The sequence below is a fragment of the Quercus robur genome, chromosome 2 (genome assembly GCF_932294415.1).
Source record: "Quercus robur chromosome 2, dhQueRobu3.1, whole genome shotgun sequence".
NCBI lineage: Eukaryota > Viridiplantae > Streptophyta > Magnoliopsida > Fagales > Fagaceae > Quercus > Quercus robur.
The window spans coordinates 96145980-96160024 of NC_065535.1; the positions used below are offsets into that span (position 1 = coordinate 96145980).

The following is a 14045-nucleotide window of genomic DNA, read 5'->3' on the forward strand; positions in this document are numbered from 1 at the left end:
ACTAAAATTAAAGGTAATGTGAAAAAAGATGTGTACATTCACAATATTTTTTACAATACTTTCATAACAAATTATATGTAGTAATTTGTTTTTGGTTCTAATTTAAACTTACTAATGAAATTACTTTTTTGTCCACCAATAACAACCTGTAACAACCTACTACTTATGATTTGTTATGAAAATATCGTGGACATAGCTTCTTTTTTTTTTTTGTGAAAAGTCTAAAATATCTTGTTATCGTCACAATATTTTCAAAATTGTTGAGCTGTCAATTTTTTACAAGTCAAAATAAAATATAACAAAATTATAAAGGTATTATGAAAATGTTGTGCTATTCTATTGTGTTTTTAGAAATTTTTTGTGGGTTTAGTTAGATTTGTTGAGCCAAAATTCACTATTTCACATACAATTTTCTTGGGTTGACTTTTTGTATTTTTTTTCTTTGCGCACCATTTTAAGTAAAACTACATAGTTTTACGCACAAAAACAAAAACTTAGGAAAAAAAAACTTTTTATTCTTTATGTTTGGGGTAGTTTACAATTCCTCCTTCTTAAACTTTAAAATCAAGCAATTTTTCTCTTAATATTTTGGAAAAGAGCAAATATGTCATGTTATTACTCTCTCAGTTAAACCCTAATGAAAGCTTATAATTTTTAAAATATTTTATTGTGTAATGTCTAAAATACTCTTACTAAATTTTAACATCCCAAAAATTTTCTTCTAGTATTTTGAGTTTTAGATGGTAATAATTCTTGGAAAGTTAGAATGATGATATAAGGTTTTTTATTTGTTATCTAAAGAACATTGATTTTCTAGGTTTAAATTTTTAAAACTTAAAATTTATCTAATGGAAAATTCGATAACACATGCCTTTTGTTATCTTTTTTTATTTTTTATTTTTTTATCTTCTTAGCAAAACTCAGTTGTTTATTGTTGGGAGATGATGATATTCGTTAAATTCTTAGAATTTTTTAGTGAGTGGATATATTGACTATAACAAATAAGTACTAAAAAACTATTATAGTGAAATAGATATTTATATGTTAAATAGCTCTCCTAACTCTGTGGTTGATCAAAATTCTTATACGAATGAGATTAACTTTTTATGACATAATTATCAAAATTCTTATAATTAATGTCTCTTTTTATTAATGTAAATCTCTATGTATTTTAAAAATCAAATTATTTATATCTTTATTTTGTTATACAAATAAAATCTAGAATTGATCCTAATCACTACTTTTTTTTTTTTTCCATGGCTAGCACGTGCCTTGCATGTGCTGCCTTAACTAGTCTTTATTTACAAGAACCAAAAGCGTGAGGATATTTTCATCAAAAAAGAAAGGATGTGGATTTAGCATGCTATTTGCTTATTTTCTTGATAATATTTCTTTTGGCTTAGAGTTTCATTTTGAACCATTTGCAGTAATAATTTTAAGGCGAAACTACACGGTAAGTCCCTAAAGTTTATTTGCTGAGCACAATTGGTCCCTAAACTTTTAAATAAGTGCTATTGGTCTCTAAAGTTTTAAAAATGAGTATTATTGGTCCCTTTGTTAACCTTTGTTAATTTTTTGCTTACGTGTCAAGCGGAACAATAACGTGTCTTTTTTTAATGACAAGGCAACTGTTTTCAGTATTAAAAAATTCCTTGCTAGCAAACACACCACCCTCAGGTTAGCCATTGTCTCCAGCACCACCTCTGGCTTAGGCCAGCACTTAGTCCACCTCCTTGGCTCACCTCCCCAAGCGCTCCTCCTCGTTGTGGACACCTCCTGCAACCTCATATGGATTATCTCTAATAAGTCTCATCAAACAAACTCAATAATTTCTTCAAACGGTACCCAGATTCCAATCTCAAATCAATATTAGACGAAAATTTGCCCAAGATCTTAGCTTGAATTACAAAACCCATTTTTCAATAACCCCAGTTGCAACAAAATAGATGGTGGAAACCAAGAGGTGGGTCTGTAAGAGAACACATTTAAGCTCACGAAACCACAAAACGAAGAGGTGGGTCTTGCTCTATTTTTTTGGGCTAACTTGGTCTTGCTCCTAATCGATGGTGGCTAGTTTAGTATATTGAACAATAGCAATATTAATAGACGTTATAGAACAAGATTCGAAGGAATAGGAAATAATTGGGTTTTTGGCTTTTATTTTTGGGGCCAAACAAGAAATGTGCGGTAAGCAAAATTGGGGTTGTAGGGATTGGTTCCAGACACTGCCGATGTAGGTGACAAGGAGGATGGGTTGGGGTGGAGACCCAAGGAGGAGGGAGATGAAAGTATTGGCTAGATCTAGCAATGGCACCGAAGACTATGGCAGGCTTGAAGTAGTGGCAGTCTGAGGAGAGAACTTGGCAATTGGTGAGTGGTGTGTTTGCTGACATGTAATTTTTTAATACTAAAAACAGTTGCCATGTCATTAAAAAAAGGCATATCACCACCGCACACCCTTGGTGCGATGGTCACTCCACAGGTATAAGTGCTTGTGGAGTGTGGGGGGCAAGGGCCGGGGTTCAAGTCTCCAGGAGGGAGCTTCACACACATATACACTTAGATTAGGCTAGAGTAGAATTCTATCTTGTATCAAAAAAAAAAAAAAAAAAAAAAAAAAAAAAAGGCATATCATTATTCTGTTAACAAAGGGACTGATAATGCTTATTTTTAAAACTTTAAAGACCAGTAATGCACATTTAAAATTTTAGGGATCAATTGCACCCAACAGGTAAACTTTAGAGACTTGCATTGTAGTTTTGCCTAATTTTAAAGCCCATATGAACTTTCTCAAAAAAAAAAAAAAAAAAAGCCCATGTGAACTTTTTTACATAAATCGTGCTCTGTCACCTTGAGGTCATGACACCTTATCTGGCAAGAAATAGGCAAAAGAATAGAAGGCAAAAAATGAAAGGAAAGAAGAAAAGAAAACCTAAATGGTTGCTTGCACTTCACATCTTTGTGTATTAGTACCATATATATATATATATATATATATTATTAAGATGTAGGGCACTTGGTCAAACCATTAGATCTTTTCTTGATTCTGAAATACAACACAAAACTGGATATTCATGATGTCATTCAAGACACTTTTTGCCCAGTTTATTCTTGGAAGAATTTTTTAGTTAAACTGTTGGTTAATTCATTTAGGTGAAACCTAAATTTCCTTCTTATAGATTATTAACAAGTTACCATTTTGTGAACAGTTATTCTTTTCAAACTCCGGAAGCTTGGAACAACAAGGACCAATACAGATCTATATGTTACATGCGCCCTTTGGCCATATGGGCCATGCAGTGGGCACTAACGAGACCAAACCTTCTTGACGAAGAGGTGAGACAAGAAGTGAAGGAAGATTCTATGTTTGTGCACCATTACGGGTTCTCAAAAGTTGCTTGCCTTTTAAAGTTGCCTGAAGAGGGAAAGTCTAGAGGTCTTTTACAGGCTTTATGTGAGTTCGCCTTGACTAGGGTTGGGATTTAATTCAGGTTTCCACAACTATCCAGAGGCCTGTAAATCATTCCATTTGATTGTTGTATTTACTATATAGCACCTTGAATCTTAGTTGAGACAGCTATTTGATGTACTAGCAATGGGCCCGCGCAATGTGTAGATAATTTTGTAAGCTGTTATGTAAGAAGATTATATAAAATATTCAAAATATTTTAATGAATTAGTGTTGTGATAATTTGATGAGATTTATTTTAAATTAACGATGTAATACAAAATTAAGGGGGATGGAGAATTTGGACTATAGAGTACATGTCATATAAATTAGAAATTAGTTATTTTGTGGTGTAACTAATAAGTTGATTGTTTGTTTAATCATAGTTTTTGTTTCTTCAATGCATTGGAGTTAGTATTAATTTTTTTTTGTAATATCATTGTTAATTTTTTTGTATGATGTCACGTTTATGTTATTGAAGTATGATAGTGATATGTTAAACACTTAGTGAAAATAGTAATATTTTGTTAAAATAATTTTATTTATAATCCACAATATATAAAGAGTGGTGAGGTGGAAGCCTATACAAGAGAGTTTCAAGGAATGTGCTACTTGACAGAACCTCATGGTCTCTCACATAAGATCTATGTTTTTATACTTTGATTAGAATGTAGCCTAAATGAGAGAGTTCCGAAAATTGTGCTACTTGGTAGAACTTCATGCTTTTTCAAATGAGATTTCTCCTGTTAATATATATTGATTGATTTGTATTATACTACGTTCTATTGATTCTCACTGGTTTTATATGTTCAAAAGAGCTAGTCGCACACTTACACTTACATCAAAAGGACTGGGATTTAAATCAGGTTCCATAACTATTTAGAGGCTTGTAAATTATTCTATTTAAAATCCCATCATTTATAAATTTCCTTGTTTGGCTCTGATATTTGATGATGAGAATTGTAAACAAAATAAATACTAAAACTGAAAATTACGTTAAGAGCAACCGTAAATATACCTGTCTTCCCATTCATGTGAGGCTTTGTCCATGTTAATCTCTTTGTGTAATTTCATCATTGTTCTACTTACTGTAATCCCACCTCACTTACTTACTCATGCGTATATGTTAGTCTTCTCCACATATGGAACAATCACTATGATCCAATTTGTTAACGTATATTATGTTATGGGCTTTAGGCCCAGCTAGGTTACTTGTATAGCACACTTGTACTTGTACTACACTTTACTTGTACTGCACATATATACCTCCTATATAAAGGCACTGATGTATATTTTTTGATCAATGAAATACAACACTATTGCATTCAGTATTTCTAACATGGTATTAGAGCCATCGCTCTGACTTTTTCTTTGCAGTCTTGTCTCTCATTGGTGTTATTCCAGACTCATAATTGCTTCTGCTGTTACAACTGCTGCTGCAGCCATTCGTCGTTAAACCTCTGACGCATTTCAGTCATCGTCTCTGGTTCTGGACCTGCAGCTGCCGTCATTCAGAGTCTCGAGACCACTGCCATACCGTCACCGCCGTGATCCTTGCCCCGATTATGTTTTTGTAGGTACGAATAAGATCGTCCTTCACCGATCTACCACCTCGTGGAAACCTGACCACCATCAAAGCTCACACGCGCCGTCACGCGCCACCTAACAATTCTGCGCCAAAGCTCATGCGTTCCACGCACTGAAAGCCTTCTTCCTTTTGCAACAATCGTTGTCGACAATCCAGCAATCGTTTTTGCAATTTATGTAAACGATTTGGCCACAGTATTGAGACTTGCTATCATCGCAACAAATCAGCTGTTTCAATTTCTACTGCTACTGCTGCTAACACTGAGAGTGACCAACCAATGGCTCCCGTCTTTGCACGGTCTCAGTCTTCTGGATCCACTTTCACCATTTCCAGAGATGACCTTATAAACACCATCGCTAATGTCATTCATATGGTTGGTAATACATCTTATTCCTCTTCTCTCTCAGCTTTATCTAGTATGTCTCCTACCTCTTGGCTTATGGATTCTGCTTGTTGCAATCACATGACACCTCATTCGTTATTTTCTGAACTTAAACCTACACCACACCCTCTTAATATTCACACAGAAAATGGTTCCATAATGTTTGGTCATAATATAGGCTCTGTTTCGACCTCTAACCTCTTGGTTCCTGGAGTCTTTAATGTTCCTGACCTTTCTTACAATTTATTTTCTATGGGACAATTAGTTGAGTTAGTTTATCGCATTATCTTTGATTATTCTGGGTGTATTGTGCAGGATCCAAGGACGGGACAGGAGCTTAGGGCTGGTCCCAGAGTTGGGCGTATGTTTCCCGTGGACAACCTTCGTCTTCCACTTGTTGCTCATGTTTCTATTGCTGTAGCTGCTATAGTTTCTTCTGTTCCTTCCCTTGCACTTTGGCATGCTCGACTTGGTCACGCATCTTCCTCTCGGGTACAACAATTGGCTTCTCGGGTTTGTTAGGTTCAGTGTCTACTGAAAATTTTGATTGTGTGTAATGTCAGTTAGGAAAACAACCAGCCTTGCCTTTCAATACTAGTGAATCAATATCCACTGATATCTTTGACCTTATTCATTCTGATGTTTGGGGGCCTTCCTCTGTCTCTAGTATTGGTGGGTCTCGATATTTTGTTATCTTTGTTGATGATTACTCTCGCTATAGCTGGATTTTTAATATGAAACATCGTTCTGAATTATTGCAAGTATATTCTAATTTTGCAAAAATGGTTGAAACTCGGTTTTCCAAACGCATCAAAATTCTTCGATCTAATAATGCTCTTGAGTACACTCAATATGCTTTCCAAACTATTTTGCATTCCTATGGCACTGTTCATCAACTAACTTGTCCAGGTACCTCTCAGCAAAATGGTAGAGCCGAACGAAAACTTCGTCATATTCTTGACATTATTCGTGCTCTCCTTCTCTCTGCCAAAGTTCCTGCTCCTTTTTGGGGCGAAGCTGCTCTTTATGTTATTCATACTATTAATCGCATTCCAAGTCCTATTATCCAAAATCAAACTCCATATGAGCGCCTTTTTGGGTCACCTCCAGACTATCACCACCTTTCCTCCTTCGGTTTTGCTTGTTTTGTTCTTCTTCAGCCACATGAGCATAACAAACTTAAGCCTCAGTCAAGGCTTTGTTGTTTTCTTAGCTATGGCGAAACTCAAAAGGGGTATCGGTGTTATGATCCTGTCTCTCATTGTCTTCATGTCTCCCGCAATGTTGTCTTTTAGGAACATTGCCTCTTTGTCGAGCTCTCTCACTTCCGTGCCTCCCTATCTTCCTCCTCTGTCTTAGATCTTTTTCCAGATGAGGCACATATTCCTACTGCAGCTGATCCTGATCCTCCTGTAGTTGCTCCTAATTCTCTTATAGACTTCTATGTCCAACCACCAGACATCATTGATCCCTTTCTTAGTTCACCCTATAATGAACAGATGGAAGATGAATAGGTCGAAGACGAGCTACCTAACCCCAACCCCGAGCCTGGGTCCCCTGCTCCTGCTCTGCCTGAAGATCTTGCACAAGACATTCCACCTCGTCACTCAACTCGGGTAAGATCCATTCCTGCACATTTACTTGACTATTATTGTTACACTGTCCTTGCTACACTACACGAGCCTCACACCTATCGTGAGGCTTCCACTGACCCTTTATGGCAGATTGCAATGAAAGAGGAACTTGATGCATTATCTAAAAACCATACTTGGGATTTGGTGACACTTCCTTCTGGGAAATCTGTGGTTGGTTGTAAGTGGATCTGCAAGATTAAGACTCGCTCTGATGAGTCCATTGAGCGCTACAAAGCTCGTCTCATTGCAAAAGGTTTTACATAGGAGTATGGGATTGATTATAAAGAGACCTTTGCTCCGGTTGCTTGTATCTCATCTGTTCGTGCCCTCTTAGTTGTTCCTGCTGCCAGTAAATGGGACCTTTTTCAGATGGATGTCAAAAATTCATTCCTTAATGGGGATTTAAGTGAAGAAGTTTATATGCAACCTCTTCCTGGTCTCTCTGTTGACTCAAACAAGGTTTGTTACCTTCGACATGCACGTTATGGCCTTAAACAAGCTCCACGAGCTTGGTTTGCCAAATTTAGCTCTACCATTTCTCGCTTAGGTTACATGGCCAGTCATTATGATTCTGCCTTATTTCTTCATCGCACTGACAAAGGTACTATTTTACTTCTCCTGTATGTGGATGATATAATCATAACTGGTGATGACCTCAGTGGCATTCAAGAACTCAAGGATTTTCTCAGTTAGCAATTTGAGATGAAAGATCTTGGACATCTCAGCTATTTCTTGGGTCTTGAAATCACTCATTTTACAGATGGACTTTATATTACTCAAGTCAAGTATGCTTCTGAACTCTTGTCTCGAGCTGGACTCACTGATAGTAAGACTGTTGACACTCCAGTTGAGCTTAATGCGCATCTGACTCCCTTATGGGGGAAACCATTGTCTAATCCCTCTCTTTACAGACGATTAGTTGGCAGCCTAGTTTATCTCACAGTTACTCATCCAGACATCTCCTATGCTATTCATCAAGTGAGCCAATATCTGTCTGCTCCACGATCAACTCACTATGCTGTTGTTCTGCGCATTCTTCGATATCTGAAGGGCACCCTTTTCCATGGCCTTTTCTACTCAGCTCAGTCTCCTCTTGTACTCCATGCATTCTCTGATGCTGATTGGGCAGGAGATTCCACTAATCGCAGGTCCACTACAGGTTATTGCTTTCTCCTTGGTTCTTCTTTGATTTCTTGGCGAAGTAAGAAACAAACTTTTGTGGCCCGCTCCAGTACTGAAGCAGAATATCGTGCCCTTGCTGATACCACATCTAAGCTCCTTTGGCTACGATGGCTTCTTAAGGATTTGGGTGTGTCCACATCCTCTACTACTCCCCTTTATTGTGACAACCAGAGTGCCATTCATATTGCTCACAATAATGTCTTCCATGAACGGACTAAACACATTGAGATTGATTGTCATTTTATCCGTTATCATCTTGTCCATGGTGCTCTTAAGCTTTTCTCCGTCTCCTCCAAAGATCAACTTGCAGATATCTTCACCAAGTCACTTCCTAAGGGACGCACTCGTGATTTGGTTGACAACCTCAAGCTGGTCTCACATCCACCTTGAGTTTGAGGGGGGATGTTAACGTACATTATGTTATGGGCTTTAGGCCCAGCTAGGTTACTTGTATAGCACACTTGTACTTGTACTACACTTTACTTGTACCGCACACATATGCCTCCTATATAAAGGCACTGATGTATATTCTTTGATCGGTGAAATACAATACTATTGCATTCAGTATTTCTAACACAATTCGATTATATGACACATATTCACCAATCTATATTCTATATGTTACGGTGGACTTGCAGGCATCAAGCAAAGCCCTTCATATGCCAGTATCAAGCTTGATAGACATGTGCCGAATGAACTTCAATGACACATATTCATTTTTTTTTTTTTGGCTGGAAGTTATTTTCTACAAAACAAAAAGAGGTTTAGGATATCTTTTGATAGGATCAATTAAAATGTGAGACTCACTCCTTTGATTTTTGAGAAATGCTACGTCCAAAATATTTTCCCAATAAATCTTAGGTGGTAAGTTGTTATTGTTCTTTTTGCCCATCAATTACAGTCAATAACAACTTGTTACTTAAGATTTGTTGTAAAAAGTATTGTGGATGTAGCAGTTTTCTTAATTTTATCATTACATGGAATTGGTATGTGAATTGAGAGGTGAAAAGTGCTCTTCGATTGAGCTACATTGTTAGTCTTATACATGATAATCGTAACTCTTTTACATAATACAAGTAGAAATGTTAGTTGCAGCCTTGTACATGATAATCGTAAATCTTTTTTCCTTAAATAAATAAATAAATAAAACGCTAGTGTACAAGTCCAAATGGGAAAAAAAAGGTAGAGGAAAATTTTTGAAATAAAAAATTGTGTTTAGTCATAAATTAAACCAAAATGTGAATAATGAATATATAATAAGTAAATAATTTTATTAATACAAAAATGAATTTATTTTCTTAAAAATTCAAATGAAAACACCAATGAGATGAGGAAGACAAAAACCAAAATAAAATATTCGTAAACACTTAAAACAATCACTCAAAGGAAAATCACATGACAAAGAAATAACAATTTGTTTCTAATTTGTCAATGAAAATATTTAAAAAACAATGAATGGAAACCGCTCAAAATTAATTTGTGTAGACCATCTTCTTCAATTGCACAAACTATTCCTCACCATCTTGTTGTTTTCCAAGTAAACTAATACCTAACAACATCACGCAATAAGATATATTATAATCTGATTTTTCCCACAAATCAAGTCCATAATAAACATCATTCATTAAAGGCATTCAACATTGTAAATAAAATGACAAAACAAATACTTGCATGATGGAACATATATGAATTAAGAAAGGATAGGACAATAAGGGTACAAACCTATTGTAGATCTATAACATGCTTGATTTGAGCTCCTTCTACGAGGCAGCTATTAGGTTGTATAATTTCTACCATCAAAGATTAAGCAAGATTTGTGAATACATTTTTATAGACATTATTTTCATTGATTTCATTATTTACTTCTAAACATCTAAATTAAAGTGGATTAATATGTATAGGCAAAGTTTTTTTATTTTTCATTGATTTCAATGTTTAGTTATAAAAATTTAAATTAAAGTAGATAAAAATGTAAAAACAAAGTTTTATGTATAGTTAAATTAAACAGTCCTAAATAAATGTGGAACATCAATATATTCATATTTTTAGTACTGCAAAAAAAAAAAAAAAATTATAGTATAAAATAAATGAGAAAATTAGTGATTATGTGGTAGATGAGGTGACCTAATTGCTACACTTCCATTTTTATATAGTATATAGATATAGATATAAATATGAAAAGGAATATAAGGAATATAACTTTTTGTGGCTATCACATTACTCTTTTTTAGTGATGTAAGGAATATAACTTATTTTCACATCATTTTACCACTTATTGAAAAGAGAAGGGAAAAAAAAAATTTCTTCTCCTCTCGCTAGAAGTTTTCCTTCTCACCTAGGGTGAGCCACCTTTCTTCACCACAACTCTTCCTCGTGGTTTTGTCTTTCTTTTTCTCTTTCTTCCTCCCTTGTCTTTCTTCTACACCTCACTGGTCTTTGAAGGTACTAGACCAAGGGGCTAAAATCTCGAGCACTGAGATGGACATCGAAGTTATTGATCAATTGCACCGGATTAAGTTAACTTCAGAGGAAGGCAAAGTTATCATTGTAAGGACAAACATAAGGGATAAAACTCTAGAAGAGTGCTCCCTTAGTCTTCTCAGAAAATTCTTAGCACCCCGTCCACTAAACCTGAGAGACGCCAAGAACCTTCTTCGATCAATATGGAAGATGGGACCGAACCTCAAGATAATCGAGGTTGGTGACAGTTTGCTTCAGTTTAAGTTTGCATTGGAGAGCCAGGTATCATGGGTCGTGAATAACAGACCCTGGAGCTTTGATAATAGGGTCCTGGTACTGGAGCAATGGAAACAAGGCATGACAGCGCGGTCAGTCACTTTCATAGACTTGTCTATTTGGGTACAAATCTGGGGTCTGCCTTTTGATCTCATCAATGCAAAGGTGAGCTTGGAGATTGGAAATAGTCTGGGTCAAGTTGTTGAAGTCGACTGTAAGGCACTTACCACGGACCAAGCGCGCTTTCTCCGAGTCCGTGTGGTGACTCCGTTGGACAAACCGATTCGTAGAGGCAGCCCGATAGGTACCCTGAGGGAGATAAAACCTGGATTGCATTTCGATATGAGCAGCTATGTGGGTTGTGTTTCAAGTGTGGTAAAATCGGTCATGAGGCCAAGGAATGCAACGTCCAAGTTACTGAAGGGGAAGAACTACCCTATGGGGATTGGTTGAAAGCTAGGTTCCGATAGAGAGCTCCAGGAAGTGGTGGTTCGACAGAAAATCGGACGGAGAATGACCTAATGGACACACCTTTTGCTCCAACTAGGGAGACCGGTGATGATAGGGTCCCACTAAATAGCCACGAAGCCGTTAGGGTTTCGACAGACACCAACCAACACGTAGCGTTGATTGAGGATAATTCTTCTTTTGATATGAATGATATCTCGGTGGATTTTTTGGCCATCACGCGATTTTCGCAAAAGAATATGACTGAGCGGGATTCACGGGATCCCATTCCTACTGTACTGAAAGTTGACGTTACACCAAAGGAAACTAGCTCCACACTGGGGCTCGCAAACATGGAAAGAGTTATCAGTGAGATGACAGCTAGCATAGTGGCCTATTTAGTGTGCCTATTTCTTACATGCAACTAGCTATAGACCCCATAGGATTAGATGGGACGATGCATGACAAGGGAACTGTGCACCCACTACAAATTCCATGTACACAAGAGGTATCCCATGCAAAAGATAGTAAGAAGGGTAAGGGGAAAAAGCCTCTAAGGCCCATGATTATTTCCATGCACATTAATGACTTGAACCATGAGGTGGTTGGCATAAAAAGAGGAAGGCTGGAAACTGAATGTAGCACAGAGGTGGTAAGCACTAAGGAACCCAAAAAACGTCCTCAGTTTGAGGGACATGATTCGGACAAAATTGCATCAATGGTGGAGGCTGGTGGTCAGCCCCACCGAGCACAATGATCGTGATAAACTAGAACTACCAGGGGCTTAGGAACCAACGTGCAGTGAATGCCCTTACCTTTTTGGTAAAGGAGAATGTTTTGTTTCTCATTGTGACAAAGCAATCTGTTGAGGAGATGAAACACATTCAGGTTGACCTACACTACCCCTCCATGTTGGTGGTTTTAAGTGAGGTCCAAAATGGTGGGTTAGCAATGCTCTAGATAGCTGAAACGAACTTACATATTCAAACCTACTCCCCTAACCTTATTGATGCTCTTATTTTTTATAACAGTAACACACCCTCAAGGTTGACTGGATTCTATGGTCAACCCGAAGAGCATAGGCGGCATAAGACATGGCAGCTTTTACGCCACCTTTCTTCTAGATTCTTAGTCCCATGGTTATGTGTGAGGGGTTACAATGAAAACTTGGTTTCCGAACAAAAATAGGGTCATATCTCAAAGCCCCTACACCTTACGCTGGACTTTCGGGAAGCTTTATCTGACTATTCTTTGATCGACTTAGGCTTTCAAGGGAACATTTACCCATGGAGTAATGGACGGGAGAGTGACAACATTGTTCAAGCACGCTTAGATCAGGCTTATGCCACGTTGGAATGGAGAGAACAGTTCGCACATGTTAAAGTCATGCATCTACACTCTTCTTGCCCTGATCATGTCCCAATTATGGTTAGCACTCACAACCCAAGCCTACAAGAAAGAAGAAAATCCCACACAGGTTTGAGGAAAAATGGGTGACCTACCCAGCATGTGAAGACACTATCCATGAGGCATGGGTGGGGTCAGTATGTGAGGGGAGCCCAATGTTTCAACTTTTTGAAAAGATTAAACAGTATAGACAAGCCTTGGTGCAGTGGAGCCATACGAATTTTGAGAATGCTAAGGAAAGGCTCCAGGATAAGCACAAGCTTCTGGAAGAACTAGCCAACTAGAATAATGTGGAGAACAATGAGGCCATTTGGGGTATACGAGCTAAAATAAACTCATTACTGTACCACGAGGAGGTGGTGTGGAGACAACGATCACAGTCCATTTGGCTTCCTACAAGTGATAAGAACACCAAATTCTTTCATCAACGAGCAAGCCAACGGAGACGAAAGAATCACATTGCTAGGACCTTTAATGCCAACGATGAGTGGTGTACCACGGATGATGAAATTGCAGATGTAGCGAAGCAGTACTCCAAAGCCTTATTTACTTCGACTCAACCAACTAACATGGAGGTTGTTTTAGACCCTATAGACAGGCTAGTAACCCCAGACATGAAGCACCAACTCTTACAACCATACACGCTGGAGGAAATAAAGCGAGCTTTATTCCAAATGCATCCATCCAAGTCGCCTAGCCCTGATGGTATGTCCCAGTTCTTTTTTCAAAAATATTGGCATTTTGTAGGGAATGATGTGTTTAGGGCTGTCCTTTCTGTTCTAAACTCTAGCCACCTCTTACACAAGATGAACTATACCCACATTATTCTTATCCCCAATAAGAAGGAGCTGCAGTACATCTCAGATTATCGCCCCATTAGCTTAGGCAATGTGATATCACGGTTATTTTCAAAAGTTTTGTCTAATCATATCAAATTAATATTGCCTAATATTATCTTCGATGCTCAAAGTGCCTTTGTTCCTAATCACCTAATCACTGATAATACCGTTGTAGTGTTTGAGTTGTTACACAGGATGAGAAATAAGAGGAAAGGGAAGCAAGGTCAAATGGCGGTGAAGTTGGACATTAGCAAAGCCTATGACCGGGTTGAGTGGTTGTTTTTACGGAATATGATGACTAAACTCGGCTTTGATGATACATGGATACAGCTGGCTATGGAAATGGTTTGCACCACTTCTTACTCGATCCTCATCAATGGAG

The 14045-nt window shown here is 37.4% G+C and overlaps 1 protein-coding gene across 13 annotated transcripts in view; it reads left to right on the forward strand.

Moving 5' to 3' along the window:
• LOC126716049 (uncharacterized) overlaps positions 1-14045 on the forward strand; it is a 120077-nt gene that overhangs the window by 54856 nt on the left and 51176 nt on the right. For 7 of the 13 annotated variants that reach the window (XM_050416955.1, XM_050416957.1, XM_050416954.1 and 4 more), the window contains one exon: positions 3210-3691. The exons of the other annotated variants lie outside the window; for them this stretch is intronic. In XM_050416955.1, the coding sequence (XP_050272912.1) occupies positions 3210-3486 (277 nt within the window). In that variant the 3' untranslated portion in view covers positions 3487-3691. Of the gene's footprint in view, positions 1-3209; positions 3692-14045 lie in introns of those variants that run through there. 13 annotated transcript variants of the gene reach the window in all.